The sequence below is a fragment of the Phymastichus coffea genome, unplaced genomic scaffold (genome assembly GCF_024137745.1).
Source record: "Phymastichus coffea isolate CEN01 unplaced genomic scaffold, Cenicafe_Pcof_1.1 PCOF00158, whole genome shotgun sequence".
Lineage (NCBI taxonomy): Eukaryota > Metazoa > Arthropoda > Insecta > Hymenoptera > Eulophidae > Phymastichus > Phymastichus coffea.
Genome location: NW_026706969.1, coordinates 118,096 through 143,604, shown reverse-complemented (window position 1 = coordinate 143,604; position 25,509 = coordinate 118,096). Strand labels below are relative to the sequence as shown.

Below are 25,509 nucleotides of genomic sequence, written 5' to 3'. Positions count from 1 at the left end.
ATCACGAATGTATAGATTGGAGTGAATCGCCGGCCATTTTTCCTTAGCTCGGCCCAGCACTGCGATCAAGTCCCAAAGAAATAAGACAAGCCATTGGAGAGATAATTGTTTGGCAGGTTGCATTTTGCAAATAAGCTGATTGATTGCTTCTTTTCAATTTTTCCGTAAACCAACTAAATGTTTCTTTTCAAGGGACTTTGGATTATCTAACGAAATGATAAACGCTTGAAATTGGTCGTGTCGAAAATTGCTCGGAAATTCCTGTTTTTTTCTATCTTTCGATCGCTACCAAAAAATTTGTAGGCGCAGTCCCGTTCAAAATTTCAAGGCTGTCCATTGCTTCTACATAGATATACAAACCTATATCCGGCAATGGGCGCTCCTTTGTTTCATGAATTTTTCTCGGAGAGCAACGTAGGGAGTCGCAAAAATTATCACGTACCAATTTTGCGGCGCCGTTTGCGCTAAAGCAAGTTGAGATGATCCGTTGCAGTTCTTTTTCAGAATGGTTTCTTGAAAATGAACTCAAAACGTAGCTTTCATCAATCTAAATAAAACAAATTACGAACGCATATTTCACAGTGAATAATCTATTAAAACCTGAAAATATCGAGCCACATTATTTGCTGATAATTTATTTAGCAAATAAATAAATTGCTTTGGCGGAAACCGCACCGTTATATCTGTATGTCATGATTTTTGCAAATTGCCACGTCACTCCACCGAGAAAAATTGGTGGAACGAAAGAGCGCCCACAGACGGATATAGGTTTGTATGTATGCGTAGGGGCAGGGAGGGGGGCTATACGAGGCCCATTTTAATGCGGATTTCTTTCACCAAGTTATGAACTCCGAAAGCGAGCTGCTCATCTCTCTTAAACGGTAGTAATGCCCAACTGTTTTCACGATCGACAAGCTCGTTCAAGCTGCTCGCGCTCAACCGTGATCGCGGTCGGTCGAGCTCTGCCTGTGAGACGGGCGTTAGAGAGGAGCGAAAGGACGCGCGTGTTTCGGAAGCGAACCGCGGGCACCAACGGCGACGGAATGAGAGCCTGCAACGTGCGCCAGAACGGCTTACTCGCGATTATCGATTGTGCGCCGAGCGGATGACTTGGTTACCTTGGTATCGCTTCGCGGCATCGTAACGCCGGCGGCAGGAGCACGCGTATGCGAGCTTTCTCTCGATGACGGGCCTGCGATCGAGCGGCCACTCGCTGGCACTCGGTGCGCGAGTTCTGGAACGGCGTAGATTAGCGGATTACGAACGATGCCCTGCAACGAGTGAAATAGAGTGTAACCAAAAACAAAAAAAGAGAAAAAGGCCGGCTGGCCGCGCGTGCAGTGTCGCGGAGTCGCATCGCACTGAAGTTGATCCGAGAAACATCCAAAATAAAGGAAGCGCACAAGCTCGGGACCGGCCGAGTGTGCGATCCGAGTCTCGAAGTAAGTACATCGATCGGTTGCGAGCGGCTCTGCCGAGCAGCTGCGCGGCTCCAGGTCGGCGATGCTGCGGACGCAGAGTGGAGCCGACCGGGCGAGCAGCCCGAAGGCGCATCGCCCGCCGACGCGGCAGGTGCGCCCGCAGCGGCACGGGAGCAGGTCGAGCCAGCGCCCGCGAGACGAGCCCGAGCGAGCGCCTCCGCTCGCCCAGCAGCAGCAGCAGCAGCAGCAGCAGCAGCAGCAGCAGCAGCAGCAGCAGCAGCAGCAGCAGCAGCAGCAGCAGCAGCAGCGCCATCGCTCGACGACGACGGCGACGGCGATGACTATCCTGCAGCGACGGGAGCAGCTGCGCGTCTTCGACGAGGACGGCGAGGACGTGACGCCCAAAACGCTCGTGCACCCCGAGTACGCGGCGACTAAGCGCACGGCCTTCGACGCGATCGCGGCGCTGGCTTGGTCGGCGTCGGTGCTCGGCGCCCAGCCCCAGACCCGTAGGCCCAGCCTGGCCACCGTCTCGTCCTTTTTCTCGGTCTACACGTTGGACGAGATCCTCGCGGCCAGGGCCGGGCAGCGCAGCGACAGCCTGCTCGGCTCGCCGGGCGGCTCCGCGCGCGGCCTCGAGCCGCCGCCGCCGCCGCCGGGGGACGGCGACAGCGACGCGCCCTCGCAGTACCACCTGTCCAGGTGAGCGCCGGCCCCCCCGCGTCGCGCCGCCCGCTGACGTTCCGCGGCCTGCCCCCAGGATCGAGTCGCGAGAGCGACTGTCGCCGGGACAGCGCGTGACGCTGCGCCTGCGCGAGACCGAGACGCTGTTCCTGTTCGAGCTGGCCCAGCTGACCGAGGACGCGGACACGGAGGCGGGCGCGGCGGCGCTCGCCGACAACCGGCGCTACGCGCGGCTGCGCGGCGGCGCCGGCCGCAAGAGCGTTCACGCCGAGAGCCAGACGCCGCAGGTCTACGCGAGGAGCAGGGCGAGCTGCGCGCCGCGCCAGGCGCGCAAGAACCGGGCGACCCACGTCAACGATTGGGTGATGCACGACGACCGGCAGGACCGGCAGGACCGGCAGGACCGGCAGGACCGGCAGGACCGCCAGCTGGCGCGGCTCGGCGAGCGCGCCGAGTTCGAGGAGGCGGCGCGCGTCGCGCTGCGCATCCTCGCCAGCCGCGACTTCGGCGCGGCGCAGAGGCGCTTCGCCGGCCTCCTCCGCCAGGACCCGTGCGACCCGGGCCTGTGCCTCGTCTACGCCCCGGAGCTGCTTTGGCGGCACGTCAGCCCAAGGACCCGCGGCCGGGCCGTGGCGGCGTTCCGCTGGAACCCCGCCAACCGCAGCCTGCTGGCCGTGGGCTACGAGGCCCGCGGCGGCGCGGTAAGCCGGCGTCGGCCACTCGCCGCGGCGGGCCCGGCCGCGCGGCCCTCACGCGCTCGCCCTTGCAGGCCGCGGACGACGGCCGCCCACGGGGATCGGTGCTCGTCTGGTGCGCCAAGAACCCGGCCGAGCCGGACCGCTTCTACGAGTTCGAGAGCGCCGTCAGCGACCTCGACTGGAGCGGCACGAGGCCGCACCTCCTGGCGGTCGGCTTCCACGACGGCGACGTCCGCGTGATCGACGTCAGCGGCAGCCGGCTGAGCGTGGCGTGGCGCGCCGGGGCCGGGCCGGCGCCCGCCTTCGAGCCCCACTGGCAGGTAGGTAGCCCAGCGCCCGCTCCCGGCCGGCGAGTCCTCACGGGCGTCCGGTCGGCGTTGCAGGTGCAGTGGTGGCCGGCGGACGACGAGCCGGGGCCATCGCCGGCGCCTCGCGAGCAGCTGTTCACGAGCAACCGGGACGGCCGGATCTGCTGCTACCCGCCCAGCGAGGAGTTCGCGGCTCGCGAGATCTTCCGCTTGCAGCGGATCGAGGGCAGGATCCCCGGGGTGCCGAGGGTCGGTCACTGTCTCGCCAACGAGGTGCCGCTGAACAGGCATCCGGGCGCGCTGCTTCTCCGCCGGTGGCCCGGTCGACCCGGCGGTTACCTCATCGGCACCGACGAGGGCTGCGTGCTCAGATGCTCCATCGCTCAGCCGCACACTCAGGTCGGCGTTGCCTTTTTGGCGCACGACGGCCCGATTTACAGCCTCGAGTTCTCGCCCTTCTGCGATCGACTGATACTCACTTGTGGCGCCGACTGGACCGCTAGAATATGGGCCGACGGTCTGGAGGAGCCGTTGCTCAAGTTCTCCACCAAGATGGCCTGCGTCAATGCGGCCGCTTGGAGCCCCTGTCATTCCACGATTTTCGCTTACGCCGTGGAGGACGAGGTATCGCTTGCCCTTGTCCGTTGCCCAACGACGAAGGACGCTGCGTTTAGCGCCAGTTTTCGTTGCAGATATGCATCTGGGACTTGAGACGCAAGTCCCACGGACCGGCTTCGGTGACGAAGGTAGCATCGTCCAAGACGACCGTCGTCAAATTGGAATTCACGCACAGCGGCGAGCAGCTTGTCGCCGCTGACGACCAAGGTGTCGTTCACGTGTACGGTCTTACGGGGATGCCACTGCCTCCTCTCGACCAGACTCGGACACTCGTCGACGCTCTGCGCCAAGCTCTCGTTACCAAGCCCGAGCTTTTTAAGAAACTTCAGAAACTTGGCTCGCCTTTCGACAAGTCGTGATCCCATTTTCTTCTTGTAAAGTCGACCACGTATCGTTATTGTAAATATACAGCAACAAGCTAGTTTCTTAAGGAAACCTTCGTTGTTCTTTTCAGTGGGTATTATTGCATAGGAATATAAAAATTTCATTTACGCATGATTTTTTTTTATTGAGAAAAATGCTTTTCGTTATCAGTCATCATACCAATATAAAAATTAATCACTCGTGATGAGAAGTTATGACTTTACTTCATACACACATAATTCATACGTCAGCTATTGCCTCAGCGCGAATCTCTAAAAACTAGCATAAACGTTAAAAGTATAAACGTACGCGATATTATTATGCGTTTAATTATAATTATTATACAGAGTATTACAAATCACGCATTGCCTCGAAGTCAATCGGTTGTCGAGCTAACGCAATTTATTTTCACTCATACTTCCTCGCGGATATATAAATTTGTATAATATATATAATACGGTTAATTTCATTCAACGATACATCTCATAAATAAAATACAATAATCTTCTTGATTAGCTATCTCGTGTATAAGTTTGCGACCAAAAAAACATGCAAAAACATACACGTCAAAGTGGACCCTCGTTTTCTTTGGTTAATACGTTACGTCGTCGTGTCATTCGATTAAGCAGTAATACATAATCAAAGGAGACAATATAAAATTTGTTAGGCTGTGCGTCAATCTCATCAATCATGTGGTTCTTGCGTGAAAAAAGAAGACAACAAAAATTGTAAATAAGCTATTTATATTGCCTTCACTTTTTCTTCAAACGTGATTATCGCTTTCTTTTTTTTTAATTTGTTGTTCACTTAAAAATATTTCTTACTAGATTAAAGCTGTCTCGAGAAAATGGTAGACTGTCTAAAAATACTTTGAAAAATTGCTATAGGGATTAGAATCTCAATTAAAGACGATTTTTTTATTCAACGGTCACGTATTCACCAGTGACGTTAGCGATTTGATGATAGCGTCGTCTGCCTGCGAAGTCTTCATTCTCTTCATTTAACTGTGCCGAACTTGTTTCGACGCCTGGGTGTACTGGCGTTACGACAATTTGTTCGTAGTCGTAAACTTTCCTTCTGAAATAATAATTTAAATTTGACAATCAAAATCGAAATTCCACTAAATTGGATTTTCACTTTCAAGTTGTCGATGGAAAACTGGAATTGGATATAACATATTTTGGATTTTATTATCGCAAGCACGTATTAATATTACTGCTTTATAAAAAATAATCAGAGTTAAAAATTGAAAGTAAAATTTACTATACATCTGGACTAAGACGTGCGATACGGATAGCAAATAAACTTACCCCATCAATCTAAGAATAGAATTTTTAAGCCACGTAAGGAATTTAAATTCCGACGACACACCAGGTTTAACAGCTGGATTCGCATGACCAATATAACTCCAAACCAGGAAACAGACGATTATATTTGCCAGTGCGTAACCCCAGTGTACCAAAAACATTATCAACAATTTTATCAAGGCCTGCAAACGAAAAAATATGTCTCCTAAGTGTTAAATTTACTTACTGTAAATTTGAAGGAAATAAAAAAAATACTCACGCCCAAGAGGGACAACCATCTATTGCATAAAGGGCTATACCAATTCCCCAACTTTCCGTGTATATGAACTTTCATTTGTATTTCACTCGTAACGCTGGTATTTTCTTCAACGCTCGGCGATGAGTCGACAAATCCATTACTTTCGGTGCTCACGGAATTTCTTACAATATTTTTATGCCGCGTCCTTTCTGGGAATAAACTGTCAAGATCATTTTCAGCATCGATCAGTACATTTCTATCTGAGGTCACGTAATTCCTATCCATCGATGGAGATTGTGCGGAAAATCTTTGCTCTCTAGAATGTCTCAAGTCGAATGTTTGTGCAAGAACGAAATACGCGTAATCCAAGCCAGCCCATGTCAGTAAAAACGGCATTGTTACTATGGGCGCGAGAGTATTGATTTCGCCAACCATAATAAATGTAACTGTGACTATTGCAGTAACACATAGAGCATAAATTGGTACTTTATTAGGTCCTCTCTAAAAAGAAAATAAGAAATGTGTTAAAAAGTAGAGTAAGCTTATATATAGAAACCTAATTAACATACCCCTCTTTGTAAGCAGCTTATCCCTGGAATAACATTTTGACCAGCAATCGATTGGAGAACACGCGGTGTTCCGTACATGGCTCCCAAGCAGCTACTAAATGACGATACGTAAAGACCAGCGAGTAATAGAAAAGAAAACGCCGAAACTGTTGATGCAATCATAAAATCCTGTTGTAATGTGACTCTCGTACATGTCGATGCAAGGAATAATGCAAAACAAAGATACAAAATTGTGCTGCAAAATAAGAATTTTATTTATTCTGTGATAGAAACGTTTACGAATATGCTGTCATTTTAATTACCTAAGACTCAGAGCAGCTAAAGAACCATTAGGAATATCTGTTGAAGGATGTCTCAAATCACCACTCATGTTTATACCAGCAAGTACACCAGTTACAGTCGGAAAGAATACTCCAAACACAGTAAACCAGCTGTATCCTTCTTGGTACGAAGGAAATGTGTTATTTTTTAAAATCTCTGTTGACCATCCATCAAATCCAGCATCTGATGGAATAAAAGATTCCAATGTTTACAATGCAACTATAAGTTTATTCATAAATAGATTCTAGAATATTTACCTGGCTCAATGTGAGTAAAACTCCCAACAATAAAATCAAATCCAGCAAGTAATAAAATTAACAGAAGTAAAAATTGAAGCTTTATCACCCACTTGACACCAGCAAGATTAATTCCTGATAAAAGTATCACTGCAGCGCAAGCAAAACCTTGTTGTGCCCATGGCGTTTCCAAATGCACAAGTCCAGCTATGGATTCACCAAAGCCTAAAACGTTTAAGGCGCATCCCACAGCCTTGAAAAAAATAAAAGTTATAAGACACAAGGCTTCAAAATAAAATTAAACATATACTAAAAAATGATATACCTGTCCAAAACAGTACAATAAACCAATAGAACCTCCAAGTCTTGAACCTAACACATGAGAAAGTAAAAAATAAACTCCTCCACTTTCTACTCTACATCTTTCACAAATTCCTATAGCTGAGAGTACAGATACTAATGCAATAAACACTGCAAAGAGATTAATTTTTCAATTCAATAGTTCAGAAATGGAATTGAGTCTAAGTTATGACAGTTACCTGTACAAAATATTATTACTACTGCATTTAGAGCACCCGCCTGACCAACCATCCACCCACATCTTAAAAAAACTATTACTCCAAATATGTTTATCAAACAGGAAGTAAACACGCCATCCCATGTTCCAAACAAAACTGGCTGAGATATAAAAAAATTGGATTTCCACCATGGGTCCGAATTCTACAATTAGTTTCAATGAAATCATTTAACAGTACTATAGTTAATTCAAATATAACAGCTAACTCTTACAAATTCTTGTGCAAATAATTCATTGGTTCCAGTTTGATACATTTCAGGACCAAGTTCTTCATGTCCTCTACTCTCTGATCGAGATGGTCTTCTCTCTGCGTTTCCAAGCCCATACCTAGACCAATCAATTTCTCTATTGTTTCCAATGCTTCTGTCACTTTGATTCCTGTCATATGAACCCATTTCTTCAAACCTTGTATAATCTATATATCAGTTCTCAATTTATCCTGCATATTATTTTTTACCACTTATTCATGTGACTTGTAATGCTTTCTGCATATTTATTGCAATTCCTAAAATAGATTTAATGATAATATCTGTTATGCTCTAAAGCTAATGTCTTAATTAACCTGACAAATTTATCTTTATTCAACTAAAGCGTAGAATTTAAACTGATTACTCATGTTAATAGCTCAGTAAATAATCACAAAAAACTTGATAAAAAATAAGCACTAAGATAACAAAGGTCAGTACACGAAAATTATAAACTATAAAAATTAAACAGGCTAGAAAAACAAACCTTTGAAAGACACTTTGTATTCAACAAAGCTCCACGTCAGCATTAAGTAAAGTGAGCGGAAAACGAGTATAGAACTGAAGATGTTAAAAAATCTATTGGAGTCGATGAATCAAAGATAACGCAACATTGTTCACGCGATAACGGTAAAAAGCGATGGACCTACACTGCTATCCGCATAGGCAGCCATGTTTCCGAGAAACATATGGGATCAATTGGGCAAGAGTTGAAGTATATTGTATCTTGTGTGGGTTGTGTTGATTTTGCGGATGGTAGGGGCATGAAGGCGAGGTTACAGAGAAGTCATAATTATTACCTTACCGAGAAAGTTTATGCGCGTACAATAGATAATTACTTAATATATTAATTTTAGTAATTAATCAAGAATTAAATAACTTTCAAAGTAGTTGTTTTATTAATTTTATACATGAATGTTCAGCAAAAAGTAAATTACAATGTGCACTCCATTAATATTCATCAACATAAAGAAAAGGATTTGTTCAAAGGTTCAAACATACAAACTTTCAAACACTTATTTTACATATAATAATAATTTCACGCAATCTTAGGTAAGATTTATAATGACCATAATCGGAGTAATAAGGTATTATTATATAATTATAACTACAAATACAAATATAATTATAATTAGTTATGATGAAATTTGATGAAATTTACCTAGACTTATATTTAATAATAATTTGCAACAAGAGCTTTTGTACATTTACGTTCCACGTCGCCACTTTTCTCCATTTGTATATTTCGTCATTTCTTTGCCACTGATGCCACAAGTTCCTATACCTACACGACCGTTAACACTTTCCGGAGTCGCAAATATACTTTTCTTGACTACACCCTTTTTCGTTGACTGTAAAGAAAATAAAATATATTAATTTTTAAACATAAATGGAATTAACAATTATTATTTATCAAAATAAATATCTTTATATACTTTAGTTGCAAACGCCAACCACTTGTTTTTCTCCTGTTCCCTTTCTTCCTCTAATTCTTTGAAACGTTGCTGTTTTTTCTGTTTCCTCTTTTTTAAGTACTCACGCTGTTTAGTTGGATCCATACCAGCTATCGCAGATACTTGCATTTTTCTACAGAAAAACAAGTGTATTAGTAAACATGAATAATTTTTTATACATTGTTGCACAAATAATATACATCATATAAAAATAAATCAAGTAAATTATAATCAAAACAAACGGTGCATTTTGGAATTCATTAAGTTTACTGGCAATTTTTAAACATAATAGGCTCTCTTACTTCTTCCTGAAGCGTCAGGTCCAATATTAATACATCAGCGCATGTCATCAATGGACAAGTAGTCAGTAAACATAATTTCAAATCAAGCCATGGATAATTTCATTATGAGCGGGATTGTTTAAGACAGTTGGAGAGGATGAGGAAGGAAAATTTAAAATTAGTAATTTTGTTTTAAGCTTAATACATTCTAATTTAAGAATTTGAAATGAAACTAACAGTTTCTAAGTAGCATTATCAAAATATTAAATTTCAGGCTTACTTGGATTTCTGTTCTGCCCAATCTGAGGCAGGTCTTTTAGCCATAGATTTCAGCTGACTAAGCATTGTAACATCTTTATTTTTGTATTCATTGAAAGTTATATTTACAACTCCATCCTCACCTATTGAATCTATAGTTGCTTCATAATATCTGTAAAAATTTGGTTGATTGAGCAATTAACAGTGTTGCAAAAGGGATTAAACAAAAGCAGTAAAACTCACTTTCCATCCTCGCTCCATGGTGCCATGCACTGATCACCAACTTTCCATTTACTTGCTAAAGCAGCTATTACTTCTGGGTTTTTTTCATCTGTTTCTGGTTTTTTCTCTTGTTGTTGTGTTTTTATCAAGTCTTGTGTTAGTTCAATGACTTCTTCCAAGTCAATTTTCAACTTCAACAATTCTTGGTTATCTGGATCTGACGTAAGTGCAGCTTCAACCTGTAAACATTGATCATTAGTAAGCTAGCGACAAACACAAAAAGGTCATTACAGAAAAGTGTTTGATAAACGGTAAAAAGTAGCTGAAAAAAAACAATGCAATTTAGTTCACGGTTTAATTCAATGTTCAGTAACCTGTATCAACAATGATGAGTACGATAAATTCTTTGACAACGAAGACGCAGAAAATGTAATCATCATCTCAATTCATCACCAAAATTGTTTATAAATTTTGTAAATTAAAACAAACGTAACCAAAAATACTCACTTGCTGAAGCTGCAACTTATAATTCTGTAGATCATCCATGTTGGGACGTAATAATTTAACTACGACACAACAGAAGGGATGTCGATGTCGACAGCAGATATTAGGTTATCCTCTGTCGAGAGCTCAGATCGACGAGCACAAAGCGAGTGCGCTCTCAACCTTAACAAAACAACAAGCAAAACGTAAAAGTTGAAAGGATATGGGATGGAGTCACAAAGAAGATGAAAAATTTACACAAAATTCTTATTTAGCCAAGGCATTCAGCTCTATTTACACCACAAGAACTGACACTCTAATAGCGTGAGACGTCAGAGTAAACTGCAAGTAGAGATCAGTCAGACCAGATTTCCTGACTTGCAAAGCCAAGCTGAAATGGTATTATAATGATCCAAGCATGCCAACATTGCCAGCGTCATGCGACGTGCGACATGCGTGCAATAAAAGAATCGAAAAAGTTACTATTCAAAAGATAAACTTCTTTCTAGTAACTTTTTCAATTCTTTTATGGTAGTGATAAATTGAATGATGATTAACTGACATATCCTAAAATTTATTTCAGAATAGACCCCTAGAAGTATTATTGAGATGCATGGATCCGGTTGCGCAGTAGCAATTGCACATTGCGCAGTTGCAATATATAGAGACTGCGCAACCGGATATTATTATATCGATAGCACCACAGCGGTTAGCGTCATCCAAATTGCATAGTGACATCAGTTCATGGGGTGAAAACGTCATTTTTGCTGGAAAAGTTGCTTTGCTAAGCCCCTATAGTAAATAGCCCCCCTTCCAAAATTTGGCGAGATTTAATTGCGTTTGATTGTTCTGTTAGTGCACCGATGCGAAAACAGCCCGACACAAATAACATTTTATAAAAAAAAATGATCACATGTCACGTATGTCTAATTGTACTTCTCGAAAAAATAATTATTTGTTATTGTACCATTATATTTCTCATAAAAAATAAAAAATATCGTTATCGATAATTCACCTCCTATTTATTCATATAAAAGATATAATTAAGCAAAAATAAATTCACAGAAAAATTGTACCTTCTGTAGTCTAAATTGTACCATCAGTACAATTCTATAAATTTGTTTCTAAAAGAAATAATAGGACAATTACAAATTACCACTAATTGTTACAACTTACAAGGATGTCATCCGTAAATGCACTTTGCGCAGGCGTAGAGCTTTGTAATTGTCCTATTATTTCTTTTAGAAACAAATTTATAGAATTGTACTGATGGTACAATTTAGACTAAAGAAGGTACAACTTTTCTGTGAATTTATTTTTGGTTAATTATGTCTTTTATGTGAATAAATAGGAGGTGAATTATCGATAACGATATTTTTTATTTTTTATGAGAAATATAATGGTACGTACAATAACAAATAATTATTTTTTCGAGAAGTACAATTAGACATACGTGACATGTGATCATTTTTTTTTATAAAATGTTATTTGTGTCGGGCTGTTTTCGCATCGGTGCACTAACAGAACAATCAAACGCAATTAAATCTCGCCATATTTTGGAAGGGGGGCTATTTACTATAGGGGCTTAGCAAAGCAACTTTTCCAGCAAAAATGACGTTTTCACCCCATGGACTGATGTCACTATGCAATTTGGATGACGCTAACCGCTGTGGTACTATCGATATAATTATATCCGGTTGCGCAGTCTCTATACTGCAATTGCGCAATGTGCAATTGCTACTGCGCAACCGGATCCATGCATCTCAATAATACTTCTAGGGGCCTATTCTGAAAAAAATTTTAGGATATATATGTCAGTTTATCATCATTCAATTTATCACTGCGATAAAAGAATCGAAAAAATTACTAGAAAAACGTTTATCTTTTGAATAGTAACTTTTTCGATTCTTTTATTGCACGCATGTCGCACGTCGCATGACGCTGGTAAGTTGGCATGCTTGGATCATTATAATACCGTTTGTGCCGAGCTGTTTTCGCATTAGTGTTAGTACCTACATACTGCTTATTCAATATTCACTTTAGTATAGTGAATGGCAAATGTAGGTACAGTACTGTCGGAGCAGATAACGTAAGCAAATTTCTCCAAATCTGGGGATTATTTTCTAGAGGGCCAACACAACAATTTTTACAACAGAAATGCTGAAACTGAAATCAAAATTACATATATAACATATATATTAATTCGCGATCCGCGAAGTTAAAAATCCAAATTATTTTCGATTGACTGAGCATCGGTGGCATTAAATGGATTTTTGTTTGGTAAATTGCAAGGGTACAGCTTATACGAAAATAAATCCTTGATCTATTATAATTTGGATTTTGAACTACGCGGGTCGTGAATTAATTTCCAGGCAGATTAAATTGTAATTGACCCATGACTACATGAAACAGGTAGTAAGACGAAGAATGGTAAAAATGATAAGATCTACATAGTATATTCGTTGACAGTTATTTGCTAGAAGAACACGTTTTGTACCGATTGTATATAACCTAAACCTTAAAATTATTATAAATAATTATTGAAATATTCTAATTTTTTGTAAATGCAAATAATTGAATAATGGAAGTGTCTGTAGGTGACGTTGTTATGCCAGGTGATAAAGTTAAAGATATTGAATCGGTAAGCGATAAACAAAGAGTGATATTGGGTCCTGGTTTGAGAACGGACGGCGCAAATGTTTATGCTTGCAAAGCGGGAATCTTAAAAAAGAGAACGGCAGTTTACTTTGTTGATAGTTATCAGAAAAGGTATATTATTTTGTTAATTCCAAATACATTGACTGGTTCATCATTCGCTCTTAAAAATAACCAACGTTTATTACATTTCAGATACATACCCAGTCAAGGTGAAAATGTTGTTGGTATAGTTACGCAAAAGGCTGGAGATATCTTTAGGGTTGACATTGGAGCCAGTGAACCAGCATCTTTATCATATTTAGCCTTTGAGGGTGCCAGCAAAAGAAACCGTCCAGATGTACAAGTAGGAGACATTGTTTATGCCAAACTTTTAGTTGCTAGTAAAGACATGGAGCCTGAACTAGTGTGTGTTGATTCTTTCGGTAAAAAAGGAAAGTTGGGTGTTTTAAATCCAAATGGAATGTTATTTAATTGTTCTTTAAGCCTTGTTAGAAAAATTCTTAAACCAGATTGTCCATTGTTCAAATTGTTGTCCGATGAATTGAAATTTGAACTTGCAGTAGGCATGAATGGTAAAATTTGGATTAAGTCCAAGTCATCTGTTCAAGATACAATTGCTGTTGCCAATGCCATTTTACTAGCAGAATACAAACCACAAAGTGAACTTCCAGTTCTGTGTAATTCTATTATAAAATCATTGGCTGTATTGAGATAAGATTCAGGTGTAAGTAAGAGAAAAGAACGTTATGAATGACTTTATTATTTATTGTACCAATATTTGTAATGAGTTTTTGTAAATAAATTTTCACAGTTTTCTTAATGACAAATTATGATTACAGAATCGATCATAGTGACATAATGTGTAATGAAAGGTTGTTTAGCGTATGTAGTGTGTTTATTATGCGAGAGTTTCAGATGATCGATTACATTAACATCATGAAAGCAGAGTCACTGTAAGCGATACATTAAAGTTTATCTATTAAAATTATCTTTAACTTTTATAACTGTTTTTCTTCACATAGGTACATTTTGTTTAATAATGTCAAGTTACAGCAATTATGATTGAACAATTACATATGAAACAGAACGCAATACAGCATTTGTTTCATCATTCCTCAATGAGAATGACAAATTAATTTGCAAATCAGTGATATGATTTTGCATATATATGTGTAGATATACACTTACTCTTAGGAACAGAAGCTTTTTCAAACTATATCATAGCAATTCATACAGCGTTAGAATGTATCAGGTGTTACACAGGAATGTCATTTATTACTGAAAGCAAAATTAATGGAAAGCATATCAAATTTTCAAACACACATCAACACATATTCCTTGTAATCTCAGCTGCAACTTGCTCACAAAATTTGATATGTGCCTAATACTCGCTCTCGAAGCACAGCAATTGAAAAAAACCTCGTCTGATTTCTATATAATCTTTGAGGGAATGGGGGAGCAGAGGTAGGCAGAGGTACGCAGAGGTACGGGGAATAATAGAGCTTTGACAAGAACGCGTTACATTTCTCTTTTGTGCACAACCTTTTAGAATTAATTAAAAGATACTTGACTGAGGTCAAACACAGCCTTAGCGACAATTATTGCGTGACTCGTCGCCATACTCGAACGTCAACCTTTCGTTTCTTGATCACATAGATTATCTAAACTTATTGCTATAACGTATCAACTAAAATATCTGTTCGTCTAAAGGCAAAAGAAAACCAAGAAAGCGCTGCTCTGAGAAACACGAACGAGCGCTTTTGTACTCAACAGTGGTAATGTGCAGGTTTCCCTATTTCTTTTCAATTACTTCTTCCGTCTTTCGTTCAAAGTACGTCGATTAGATTAGCCGTTTGAAAGCAACTTGTATCAGACAAATTCCGATTTATCTCAACAATTTTTATCTATAAATTTGCAATATATACACGCGCATACCAATGTCGAGTTTACCAAGGATTCCTTTTTTGTTGCACGATGTGTCTGTAAATTAAAAAAATATATAGATATATTTCCTCGCGATGGCTGGTATCACTGTCGCGCAAGCAATGTAGGCGAGGTAAGATTCGGTTCATACAGATGCTGATTCTACACGATTTTATTCATCACGAATTTTTTAATTTTGCTTATTTAATACAATGCTTGTCTATTGTACACAAAAATTAAAATACTATATTTACAAAAATGAAATATTATCTTGTATTGAATCTTTTTTACAAAAAAATTAAAAAATGATTATTTGGAGTAAAATATTCTCCATGACATAATCGTACACTTAATTATTTTTTAATGATGAGCAGAATCTTAATCATATAATTCTTTCAACAATTTTTTTATTTCTGCAGAAATATTTTATGTAGATTATTGATGGCTAATTATTTTCCAATCGAATATTTTGTAGAATATTTATGTTACATAATATTTTCTTTTTCAAAGAATACTATTTCATGTTTTATGTTCAATTAATAACTAATGGTTAATAAATAAAATTAAAAAATTTGTAGAGAATCAAATCATGTAGAAAAGATATCTGTGTGAAACGAACCCGGTCGTACGCGATAGATTTTGTTGTGTTGAATTTTAGGTCCTACACATATACATACCATGACAATCAAACAAAAAAATCGATACACTTAACGTAGAAATCAAATGGTTCGACGATATACACAAATATCACGTGGCGATCGTAGCTGTGCTGGGGGAGGAAATCGATTGTTATTTCTCGTTTCATCATTCCGTTTCTCAAATTGTACAGCTGCGACAAGTCGAATTTATGCACGACGTCGAGCGAGTATGAGATACAGAGATGCACAGAGCACCATGGATGATTTTTTTTCCTACAACGCTCAACTTGTCACGCCTATCCTTCGGAAATAATGGTTTTGCCAGCAACCATAACAGTTAATATTATCGGGTACGGGCTAATATATACTTAATTCGTTTAACATATCTATATAGTCATTAGCGCGTTAGTTTATATAATAGATACATCCGACTACGAAAGGTGCATCGATTATTCGCTAAGCAGACAGAATTCTTTTTTTTCCTTTTTTTGTCTTCATTTTCTTTTTTGCTGGTCTCTGCCTCTCTGTTTCTGTCTCTGTCTCTCTCTCTCTCTTTCTCTCTGCTATTTTAGTTTACTCAGATATCTACGCATTACGCATATACGCAAATGCATCCCAACGGAATAGAAGAAAACTCTTTAAAATATTCCAACTTATACATTTTTTCATTCCTTCTTTTTGGTTCTTAGGTAGTTATATAGGTATACTCTTTCGAGACTACTATATGATGATAATGATGATGATATGGATGAGCGAGTGAAGAAACATCTGCCATTTTATCAACATACTTTATATAGATTATCATTTAAATTTTCTCCCGTTAACATTGCTTACTGCGAAATATTAAAATATTCTCATTTGTTGGTTAAATTTGAACATCTTTTTTATTACTATTTTAGTTCTTTGCTTTCTCTTATTTTTTACTCTATTTTCCTTTCGCATCTAGTAACTCAAAGTTTCTGCTGTTAGTTCATTTAGCTGCTATTTGTTTTTTTCTTGAGATTCGCGATAAGTCATCTAATGGCAGATATTCAAAGTGTATTGCGTCTTTGATGATGAAGTGAGGCGAGGGAGATCTAAGAAAACCTACATGTTATCACTTCGAAAACCCTTGGTTCCGTCAGTTACAAGAATAATTTTCTTTTTTTCTGTTATTACATTTTACAATTTGTTAACGCGTTAGACAGCCTAAACTTAAATCTTTCGTCTCCGCGTGCTTCGCGTCAACTCAAAAGCGCGCTTGCGACAAAGTGACTATATACGGTGATTGGAGCTGCCAACGTCGGCGAGCAAAAAACGCGACCACTCGAAATTAACCTTGCGCAGTTTAAAATTAGCGTACCCCACGTTCGACAGGGTGTAGCACTGGCATCACGTACGAAAAATTAACATTCATATAAAATTGGCGTCGTCATTGGATTTTACTGAACGTCGATTTCGAGTAGTCGCGCGTGCACGTCCGGCCGTTGGCATTCGCGAGCTAGTGTAAACGAACGAATAAGCGAACAAAGGCAAGGAACATGATCGCTACAAAGGTCTTTTCAAGCCGAGAGTCCACCGAGTATCTAAAAACTCACTGCTTTCTCTCGGCCTCGAAGCTTCTTCCCTTTTCTTTTATTTTTGGTATCAAAGGATAAAACTTTTTGTTTGCCATTATCATATAAGTTTACATATATATATATATATATATATATATATAGGTAAATATCTTATATTCAATGCGGCTCTTTCCCTTTCCGTGTCTCATTTTCTTATTACTTCGTATATGTTTATAAAAAATTGTCCTTTTGCTTATTAATAGCTAAAATATTACGATGTCTTGGCTGTATATATATACATATATACATGTATATGTATATATATATAACCTTTTATATATCATTATTGTTTTTCTTTCTCAGTTTGTCGGTTTACTATGCCAGTTTTATTCTTTCTTTATTTTTGTCAGCGTGTTTGTTACGATCAATCAAATATAATAGTACCATTCACAACACAGAGTGCATAGTACGAAGCTCTACCGAGCTTATTCAACCTTGCAATTATATACTCGCGGAAAAGGATAAAAATGAACAAATCGACGTGAGATTACTAAAGCCGCTAAGCACAACCGATTAATTGATCGTTATTACAACCTGTGTGCACCAAATGAGTATAGGTACATGAATGTGTACTGTGTTCGACACGGACGAGCCGCTAATTGTTTCTTTACAACCAAATGAGCGGAACTGTTTTGAGTATATGTATATCACTTGGCGCGTTCTCGTTCCTTTTGCACCGGTTTAGTGGCAGTTCGCTGACTATCAAGTGTTATCGTGTGATCGAAACGCGTCGACTTGAAAGGCTGCTCGACCAACGGAATTTCTTCTCGTAAACAATTCATCATTGCGAATAACCATACGACATCTTCGCTGTAAAATGTGCCGAAAAAACGTGTCGGTCGACAGCGCGATGACACTAGACAGGCAGCACAACGGCCGGGCTCGCGATTAAAAGTTTGCGAGGCGAGCGCGCGCCGACCGACCCACATGGCGCACTGCTCGCGTAGACTGGCGCGAGGCGACTTCAGCTCGCAGTGGCACGGGGAACGAGTGACGACACGACAAGCAGCGACAGGAAACAACGTACCAAATGGAAGCGAAGAGGCAGGTATCGCGAGTCGCGGCTGTCGACCGCGACCTCGATATTAATTCTCGCGTTCGCGCGAAGAGGAGACTGAAAACGAACGGACAGAAAACTGATACTTTCCCAAACAGTTGGTTTCGTATTACGCAGTCTATGATACATATACATATATATATATTGCTCTCGCTGAAATCGAAGCTCTTCGTTTTACCAGCGTTATTGCCGGTCTACCGCGAGCACGGCAGAGACTAGTCGATTTCTCTCGACTCGCTCCGCGGATTTCCGATTGTTTCCTGTTATGTTTACTTTCATTTCTGTGTGGGCGGCTTGTACGTGGAAATCGACTCTGCCATGCCGAAGCCCTCATGAAGCACCCGAGCCAGCATTATTTTCTCTTTGCTGTTCGATTTACAGATGATTGCCTGGCGCACAGTGGTGGATTATATGCGACACATTCACTTCGTTTCTTTTATTTTATCCTTTATTTATTTTTTCTTTATCTACCTCGAGCAAAAGCTGTATTTGACTTAGTTTTATTTTGATGCAGCTTGATTCTCTTGCATTACGATGATAATGAATGAGCGATGGGTAATAAATGACCCTCGAAATCACGATTTTCACAGTGTGTGTACTCGAAGTTTTTTTTTCATCTCGACTTTTCATCACATCCAGAGTGAGAAATATGTAAAGTCCTTATTGCGCGACTACGTGCTCATGGAAAGTCGTGATTTCCCTTGCTAACCGACCATCCCAGAGATAAAAAGTAAAAGTTGTGAACTTTGATCATCAAGCTTCTTATATATTTTTTTCGTGCTGTTCGTTTTTTGCTGAGTTTGTCTATACGACGCCGCTAGTCGACGAGATCTTTAACTACGTCATGATATGCGTTGAGCTGGGGTTGGGGGAGGGGGATATCCGGTCGTATTTCATCGAGAGGAAAGAGCGCATTTTCGTTCATTACGACGTCGGTATGATTTTTTCTTTCCTTTTTTTTCTACGTTTGTTTCGTAAAAAAATCTTATCTATCGTTGAAAAGCCTGCGTGCAAATAGTTTGTTTCTTGATTTTTTTTTATAAAATCGCGATGACCCACGCATACAGCATTAATTAGAAACGGCAGTAAAAATAACTTTAGCGCGCTGCTGATCGAATTTCACATTGCGGCCGACCATCGACCATTTTGTTGCTAGTACTCGTACAAAAGGTTTGGTTTGCTCGCTTCGTCCTGCGCCACTCACTTTCTGCATGAGCTTGCTCTTTCGACGCCGTCGCGATGGAGGAAACTCAGAGGCACAAGCGCGCGCAACCTATAGTCAGCTATCAAGTCATGGATAAAAACTATACGTATATTTTTAAAAATCCCTAATTATACGCAAATCCAAGTAACTTATCATTACGAAAAAAGCATTAGCAGGCACTTTGTAATTGAATCTCAAGCAATCCTTTTTTGTTCTTTCTCCAAATAGATCTCATGTTACTTTTCTTATTCCGCGTTTTATCCTACTGTTTTTTGCCTCGAACTATGCATGTGTGCTATTCTCGCGCGAATACTGATAAAGTGTAACTTATAAGCAACTAGTTAAAAGTCTTAACGACTACATCAACGAAAAATCGAGTAACAATAAAGAAAAGCAAACAAACAAACAAACAAATCGACGCGTGATTCTATAAACCTAAGTAACGCAGTAAGTTAATTTTCCGCGCGTTCGTGACCATTCTTTGGTTAAAAAGAAAAAAAGACACTAACATATGAATTATCAAGAGCCCATCTCTGCTGCGCTACAATATATGCAATCAGCAGTGTGCAATACAATACGATATATACATATATAAATGCGCGCGCAACAAGAGAGCTCGAATTTCTTCCTTCTTCCTTTCAGTTCTCGCGATCGTCATGCAGAAAAAGAGAGATGTACGTTTTCACGCGTGCAATCTTTCCTAGGAATGCGCTACATCTTACATCTCTCTCTCTCTCACTCTTAAAAACAGTCTTACTAACAACGCATGAGTTTGAAAGATTCGTGAATCGAGACGTATAAGCTCTCGCGCCTCGTTCGCCTTTTGTTTCTTTTGTTTTTTACAAAAAAGTCGCTAATTCGTTTTTGGAAAACCTACGTGACGCCGGTAGTCTTTTGCATTGTTTGTTTTTGCGAATGGTTTGTTTTGAACACTTGGCCAACTATCGGACAATATTGAGCCTTATTTATACCGAATAAAAATTGTATGTAGGCTACGATTATATATATAAATATATACCTCGGATCCTTCAGCAGTCTTAAAAACGAGTCCCGAACGAAGGTTGTTTTCTTTTTTTTTTAAACGAGCTTTTTCGTTAAAATTTAGATCAGTCGCTAAAGTCGTCTTGGCTGCACGACGCTGTTGTTGTTGAGTCGCGTGGTCGTTTGCGTGTTAAAATTCTCATCCTGGGGTATGCGCTCGGTTCTCTCGTCGAAGAAACCTGGATTTAGGATGATGTTAGGCACCAGCTCAATCACTTCCTGCTCCTCCAGCTGCGCTGCAATTTCGGAGCGGAGATTAATTTTCATTGGCCCGGTCCATGAGCCAATTTAGCTTCTACCCTCTCTCCTTGACATTTTTTTAACACTCGTACTCGTTCTCCTTTTTTTCTTTCAAAAATCACTTTTCTTTTGTTCTTTTGTTTTAATGAAAATATCACTGCTTCAACTGTTTACTCGTGACCTATAACTCAAAAACTGAACGAAAAAAGAAACTGCAAATCGAACTAAAACTAAAGCTAAACACAAAAGTTGGTAAGTTTTCTTGAGGCTCGTAAACGTACTAAATTAAACTCTATAAACTATAATTTAAAGGTAGTCTTAATTTACTGCTATGATAATAAATTAGGAGTAAAACGTGTGCAGAAAAAGAAACCAACTAAAAAAATTAATTTTCCAAATATAAATAAACATTATAGGTTGAAGTCTAGTAATCTGTCCTATCCCATTAGGCATTCGCTACATTGAACTACATCTACAATAGCCCGATTACGTTTTCTAGCTCTTATTCATGTTATTAGGAGGAAAAAATCACGATGCTCTACATCTAAATTTCAAGTAAATATCGTAGCACGGCTCTCAATGCACTATTATTGTATAATTTACGATTAGTTAGAAAAAAAATTGTCTGTATTAAGTATTAATAGGAGAATTATTAAAAGAAAACCACCAAAACTTATTACCTTAACTTTAGCAGAATGCTTCGGAAAGATACACCTTGAAATAGCACAAAATTAAAATAAATTATTAATTAGACCTCAGAGAACTGTCTAGATGTTGTTTTTTTTTCTTTTTTTTCGAATACTTATAATATTATAAAATATGAGATGTTTGTTTTATTTTGTCGCCGTTCATGAACATCTAAGAGAAATCTAATGCAGAGGAGAAATAAAAGAAAGCAGAATCGAATGACATTCATCTCGTCGAATAAGTTTGGTGGTTACATCAATGTGTACAGGTATAAAAAGCAAGATATACGTATACGTTCAATGTACAGATGTAGGCGTGGAAGAGAAGAAGGTGTACAAGTGTATAGCGTATGCAGATGTATATCTGTCGCGTGCCATATTTGTCAAGAGTACAGTTGGTCGTTCGATCGACAGGTGCGTTAAAAAAAAACAAAACAGCGAGAGGAAGAGATATATATATATATATGCACGAAACGTGAAGCTGAGATAGTCAGAGTAGTCGGAAGCGCAGCAGCAGCAGCAGCCGAGAGAGAGAGAGGGAGGCGACGAAAAGTTACCGTGCGCGAAAGAGGTGGCACACAACGCGGCACAGATCGTACGATAAGGGGCGCACAGTAGGAGTTGCGGCGCTGTGCACGATGACAATGCAGATCGGGGCCGCGGATAAGTCGCGAGTACCGTCGTCCCTGGCGCGCAATCAGCCGTCCGCGATGCTTTAATTGAAGGTCGGTCGAGACGACGGTCAAGATTCCGGCGAGAGGGGGGGGGGGGCTACAAGACAGCGGGAGCAGAGTACAGAAGAGAAACGAATGCTCGAATCAAAGAGACAGAGTAGAAGCGAGATAAGTATACATAAGAACATCGTAGAGAAAGCTGATAGATGGGTGGTCGGGTCGCAGATGCTTACAGGGTACTTTGCACTCGCGGTAGAGCAGGTAGCAGGTGCCGAGGCCGAGCACGACGAGGGTGCCCATGACAATGCCGACGGCCGCCACCCAGACGCGCGTGTCGAAGGTCTCGAAGCCCGCCAGCAGGTGTTTGCGCAGCTCTGCAACAGACCAAGGTGGCTGGTTAGTAGGCTGGCAGCCGCGGTCGGCGGTCTCCGTCGTACCGGCCTCCTCGTCGCTGAAGTGCGTGTGGCCCTCCACCTCGACGATGTCGCCGCGGCCAAGTTGGTTGGTGGCCCACACGCGGAACCGGTAGGTGGTGTTGGGCTCCAGGTGGTACACGTCGATCTGCCTCTGCGCAAGCAAACGGGATGGGTGAGCGCGCTCGCGCGGAGGGGTCGGGGGGTTCCGAGTCACGCTGCGACCGGCTTACGGAGTTAGGCGGGATGTGCGTGGGCATGATGGGCTTCCAGTCGGTCCTGTTGCCGGCCGCGGGCTTGAGGCCGTACTCGGCGGTGAAGTCAATGATGGGGTATCCGCCGTTGCCCTCCACCTCCCACAGGATGTTGGCCAGGATGGTCGAGGGCTTCACCCAGACGTTCTTCAGCGCGGGCGGCGGCGCTGCAAGCAGCAATCGCTCAGCGGTCAGCGGCCGCTCGGCCCTACAGACGGCGGCCACTCACTTCTCACGTGCACGCGGATCTTGTCCCTGATGGCGTCCTGGTCATCGAGGGTGCAGTAGTAGCTGCCCGAGTCGAAGCTGCTCACGTTGTACAGGCTGAGCAGGCCGTTCTCGTGGACGGTCAGCCGTCTACTCTGGCCGTCCTCGCGGCCCTCGCGGATCCACGTCACTCGGCTGCCCTCGCCCAGGTTGTGCGCGCCGTCGCCGTTCACCGAGCATACCAGCGTCACGTTCTCCTGCAGGTCCACGCTCACGCTGCGCTCCTTCGGCGCCATCCTCGCTGCTGCTGCTGGCTCCGCTGCTAGTGCTCTCTGCCATCCTATTCACCCGCGTTGCGTTCACCTTTCGTCGATCTCGCGCTCTCTCTCTCTCTCTCTCTCTCTCTCTCTCTCTCTCTCTCTCTCTCTCTCTCTCTCTCTCTCTCTCTCTCTCTCCCAAAGCCCAACACATCGGCAAACTCGATTGACTCGACATTTTTCGTTTGCTCTATGCCGCGACGCCGGCAAAAGAATTTTCCTCGAAACGACAATTTTTTTGTTCTCGTACGCGGTCGAGCTTTCCGCAATATCGGAGTATTTCGGAAGCGGATAATCCATCCGCGGCCGACGTACGTGCCGTGTGTAGCTCGTTTATGCAAAACAGCGTAATATCCTGCCGCGAGCGAAAAGGCAAAAACTACGGTGGAATGTGTGTCAGTTTCCGGCTGTCGAGTCTCAATTGCAGCTCTTGACAATCGCGACCTCGATTTTTCTCTCTCTCTCCACACACGCGAACAGGGAGGGAGAGAGAGAGAGAGAGAGAGAGAGAGAGAGAGAGAGAGAGAGAGAGAGAGAGAGAGAGAGAGAGAGAGAGAGAGAGAGAGAGAGAGAGAGAGAGAGAGAGAGAGAGAGAGAGAGAGAGAGAGAGAGAGAGAGAGAGAGAGAGCTTGTTGATGAGGGGAAAGGCGAAAAACTACGAGAATCGATCGGCGCGTCCGAGCTTGGGGCGAGCGGTCGAAGGCTCTGAGACGGCAAAACCAGCTCGTGTCGGGACAAGGCTGTCCACGCGAGAGCGAGCGGCTGCCCCGACAACAACAAACGGTGCGCGGGCGCTCGCAATCGATACGCACGAGACGTCGGCGGACGGACGGCGCGCCGTGCCTCTGTGTAGGAGCCACGGTGTGAACGAACTCGCTTTCACCGCTGGCGGACGAAAACGGCGGAAAATCGTTACTCGGGCGCGCGCCTCGCCGAGTCCTATCACGCTGGCGCGGTGCAGTCGTCGCGGCCGCGTTGCGTAACGGCGCGAGCAAGGAGCGCGCCTACCTGCGAGCAGGACGGACAGCAGCAGCAGCGGCAGCAGCAGCAGCGGCGGCGGCGGCGGCAGCAGCAGAGCGGCCGACATTCTCCCATATTAGTTCGCCACAACGCAAATTCGTCGCTGGCCTCGCCTCGGTCCTCCTGCTCGTCCTGCCGTCTCCCCGACACTGGCGGCTGGCGCGGCGTCCGTGCCGACTGCGCAAGCTTCGCGGCCCCCCCGCGAGCAGAGCTTCGACGACGCACGCAGCGGCTCGCGCGGCGACAGCTCTGCCCGAGTGCCGCGGACCTGCAGCGCCGCCAATGCGCGCTTTTCGCGCTCGCTCTCCCCGAGTCCCGCCGCCCCCCAACCGAGCTCCTTCCTCGCGGACGTGCCCGCCGCGCGCATCCTTTCCCGACCCCGACCTTCGCGCCTTTCTCCTCGACTGCCGGCGATCACCTGCAGTTCCGGACGATTCGCGCGCTATGGGCACCGCCGAGGCTCGTTGGTGGTCCGCGGTGCAAGGAGAAAAGCCGGCGGTCGGCGAATCAGTTCCAGCGTAGCATTGTGCGGGATGCGAGCGACTGCTTGCTATTCGGAAATAATCGCGCTCCGCGACCTTCGACTCGCGCGCGGATGCTCCAACGAAAATACATGAAACGCCCGCCTTCGCTGCCTTCAATTAATAATCGCTGCGTCCAAATACGTCGGGCAAAGGGTGACAGAAGGGCGGAGGGGAGGGGGGGGGGGGCGATTTAATTTTGCAGCCCCCGCGCGGCCGACTGCTGTATGTGTATACGCACACAATGTCAATCGCAAATACTCGATGTGCAATGACGCACAGATTCGAAATCAAAAAGTCCGTCGTATCAAAAAGCGCGACTAGACAAATTATAATCTGACTTGACCTCGTCCGTCGTCGTCAAGTCGAGCGCGCTAGAAAGTGAATTGACCGTGGACTCTCGTGGGCGCAGCGATTATCCGGTTTTACAAGCAAAACTTACGACCGATTGCTGGACACTTCGAGTAGGACTCGTTATAATTTTGAGATCTCTCGCAATATTCTAGCTACTTTCTGTTTAGCTTCTACGTCAAATCGGGTACAATAATAAATGGAAAGTGTGCTATTTACGAATGTAATAAGTACACGTGTTAGATAAATTCTCGGTATTTCTTATTAAAAGACGATAATGATAAGCATGTCAATTACAACTATTTGAAATCCAATAAGTAATCGAAAATGTCCACCGCGCTATCCGTGGCTATGATACGTACATACATAGCATTCTTATCAACGCACGGCGTCTCGTAAAAGTATAACTCCTGAAGTGCCGACG

General features: G+C 42.8%; 5 protein-coding genes across 9 annotated transcripts; 2 read left to right on the top strand and 3 right to left on the bottom strand.

Moving 5' to 3' along the window:
* The first annotated feature begins 1,503 nt into the window (after positions 1 to 1,503).
* Positions 1,504 to 4,088, top strand: LOC131672775 (dynein axonemal intermediate chain 1-like). The gene is made up of 5 exons (XM_058950228.1): positions 1,504 to 2,123; positions 2,182 to 2,803; positions 2,875 to 3,123; positions 3,187 to 3,735; positions 3,804 to 4,088. The coding sequence occupies exons 1-5, from the start codon at positions 1,504 to 1,506 to the stop codon at positions 4,086 to 4,088; spliced, it is 2,325 nt and encodes a 774-aa protein (XP_058806211.1).
* A 144-nt stretch (positions 4,089 to 4,232) lies between these two features.
* LOC131672788 (solute carrier family 12 member 8) lies at positions 4,233 to 8,351 on the bottom strand. The gene is made up of 10 exons (XM_058950249.1): positions 8,073 to 8,351; positions 7,553 to 7,845; positions 7,303 to 7,483; positions 7,089 to 7,234; positions 6,785 to 7,016; positions 6,509 to 6,710; positions 6,207 to 6,441; positions 5,659 to 6,138; positions 5,403 to 5,581; positions 4,233 to 5,169 (listed from the first exon to the last, which is right to left on the bottom strand). Exons 2-10 carry the CDS (start codon positions 7,733 to 7,735, stop codon positions 5,010 to 5,012), a joined length of 1,998 nt encoding a protein of 665 aa, XP_058806232.1. The 5' UTR covers positions 7,736 to 7,845; positions 8,073 to 8,351; the 3' UTR covers positions 4,233 to 5,009.
* Positions 8,352 to 8,506: 155 nt separating this feature from the next.
* LOC131672789 (survival of motor neuron-related-splicing factor 30) lies at positions 8,507 to 10,684 on the bottom strand. 2 transcript variants are annotated; one of them, XM_058950251.1, is made up of 6 exons: positions 10,308 to 10,671; positions 9,822 to 10,039; positions 9,601 to 9,750; positions 9,342 to 9,347; positions 9,022 to 9,172; positions 8,507 to 8,937 (listed from the first exon to the last, which is right to left on the bottom strand). In XM_058950251.1, exons 1-6 carry the CDS (start codon positions 10,344 to 10,346, stop codon positions 8,794 to 8,796), a joined length of 708 nt encoding a protein of 235 aa, XP_058806234.1. In that variant the 5' UTR covers positions 10,347 to 10,671; the 3' UTR covers positions 8,507 to 8,793. The 2 variants fall into 2 exon arrangements, with proteins under 2 accessions (XP_058806234.1, XP_058806233.1); XM_058950250.1 differs by lacking the exon at positions 9,342 to 9,347 and having other exon boundaries at positions 8,513 to 8,937; positions 10,308 to 10,466; positions 10,542 to 10,684.
* A 1,881-nt stretch (positions 10,685 to 12,565) lies between these two features.
* On the top strand, positions 12,566 to 15,941 carry LOC131672750 (exosome complex component RRP40). The gene is made up of 2 exons (XM_058950180.1): positions 12,566 to 13,052; positions 13,134 to 15,941. Exons 1-2 carry the CDS (start codon positions 12,865 to 12,867, stop codon positions 13,654 to 13,656), a joined length of 711 nt encoding a protein of 236 aa, XP_058806163.1. The 5' UTR covers positions 12,566 to 12,864; the 3' UTR covers positions 13,657 to 15,941.
* Positions 15,942 to 16,097: 156 nt separating this feature from the next.
* Positions 16,098 to 24,472, bottom strand: LOC131672749 (contactin-2). 4 transcript variants are annotated; one of them, XM_058950178.1, is made up of 7 exons: positions 24,202 to 24,472; positions 22,899 to 23,216; positions 22,649 to 22,836; positions 22,440 to 22,569; positions 22,236 to 22,376; positions 21,323 to 21,356; positions 20,479 to 20,633 (listed from the first exon to the last, which is right to left on the bottom strand). In XM_058950178.1, exons 1-7 carry the CDS (start codon positions 24,278 to 24,280, stop codon positions 20,615 to 20,617), a joined length of 909 nt encoding a protein of 302 aa, XP_058806161.1. In that variant the 5' UTR covers positions 24,281 to 24,472; the 3' UTR covers positions 20,479 to 20,614. The 4 variants fall into 4 exon arrangements, with proteins under 4 accessions (XP_058806159.1, XP_058806161.1, XP_058806160.1 ...); XM_058950177.1 differs by having other exon boundaries at positions 20,479 to 20,638; positions 24,202 to 24,471; XM_058950176.1 differs by lacking the exon at positions 21,323 to 21,356 and having other exon boundaries at positions 16,098 to 20,638; positions 24,202 to 24,471.
* Between the last annotated feature and the right edge of the window lie 1,037 nt (positions 24,473 to 25,509).

Bases quoted from the DNA above. Each gene is read 5' to 3' on its own strand.
- LOC131672788 (XM_058950249.1), bottom strand. From the start codon at position 7,735: ATGGGTTCATATGACAGGAATCAAAGTGACAGAAGCATTGGAAACAAT. The intron at 6,442-6,508 runs GTAATTAAAATG...CTTATTTTGCAG, and splicing joins TTAGCTGCTCTGAGTCTTAG to CACAATTTTGTATCTTTGTT. The intron at 6,139-6,206 runs GTATGTTAATTA...TTTTCTTTTTAG, and splicing joins TAAGCTGCTTACAAAGAGGG to AGAGGACCTAATAAAGTACC.
- LOC131672749 (XM_058950176.1), bottom strand. From the start codon at position 24,280: ATGTCGGCCGCTCTGCTGCTGCCGCCGCCGCCGCCGCTGCTGCTGCTG. The intron at 23,217-24,201 runs GTAGGCGCGCTC...GCGGGTGAATAG, and splicing joins GCTGTCCGTCCTGCTCGCAG to GATGGCAGAGAGCACTAGCA. The intron at 22,837-22,898 runs GTGAGTGGCCGC...TGCTGCTTGCAG, and splicing joins GATCCGCGTGCACGTGAGAA to CGCCGCCGCCCGCGCTGAAG.
- LOC131672789 (XM_058950251.1), bottom strand. From the start codon at position 10,346: ATGGATGATCTACAGAATTATAAGTTGCAGCTTCAGCAA. The intron at 10,040-10,307 runs GTGAGTATTTTT...CAATGTTTACAG, and splicing joins ATAAGTTGCAGCTTCAGCAA to GTTGAAGCTGCACTTACGTC. The intron at 9,751-9,821 runs GTGAGTTTTACT...AAATTTTTACAG, and splicing joins CCATGGAGCGAGGATGGAAA to ATATTATGAAGCAACTATAG.
- LOC131672775 (XM_058950228.1), top strand. From the start codon at position 1,504: ATGCTGCGGACGCAGAGTGGAGCCGACCGGGCGAGCAGCCCGAAGGCG. The intron at 2,124-2,181 runs GTGAGCGCCGGC...GCCTGCCCCCAG, and splicing joins TCGCAGTACCACCTGTCCAG to GATCGAGTCGCGAGAGCGAC. The intron at 3,736-3,803 runs GTATCGCTTGCC...TTTTCGTTGCAG, and splicing joins CTTACGCCGTGGAGGACGAG to ATATGCATCTGGGACTTGAG.
- LOC131672750 (XM_058950180.1), top strand. From the start codon at position 12,865: ATGGAAGTGTCTGTAGGTGACGTTGTTATGCCAGGTGATAAAGTTAAA. The intron at 13,053-13,133 runs GTATATTATTTT...ATTACATTTCAG, and splicing joins GTTGATAGTTATCAGAAAAG to ATACATACCCAGTCAAGGTG.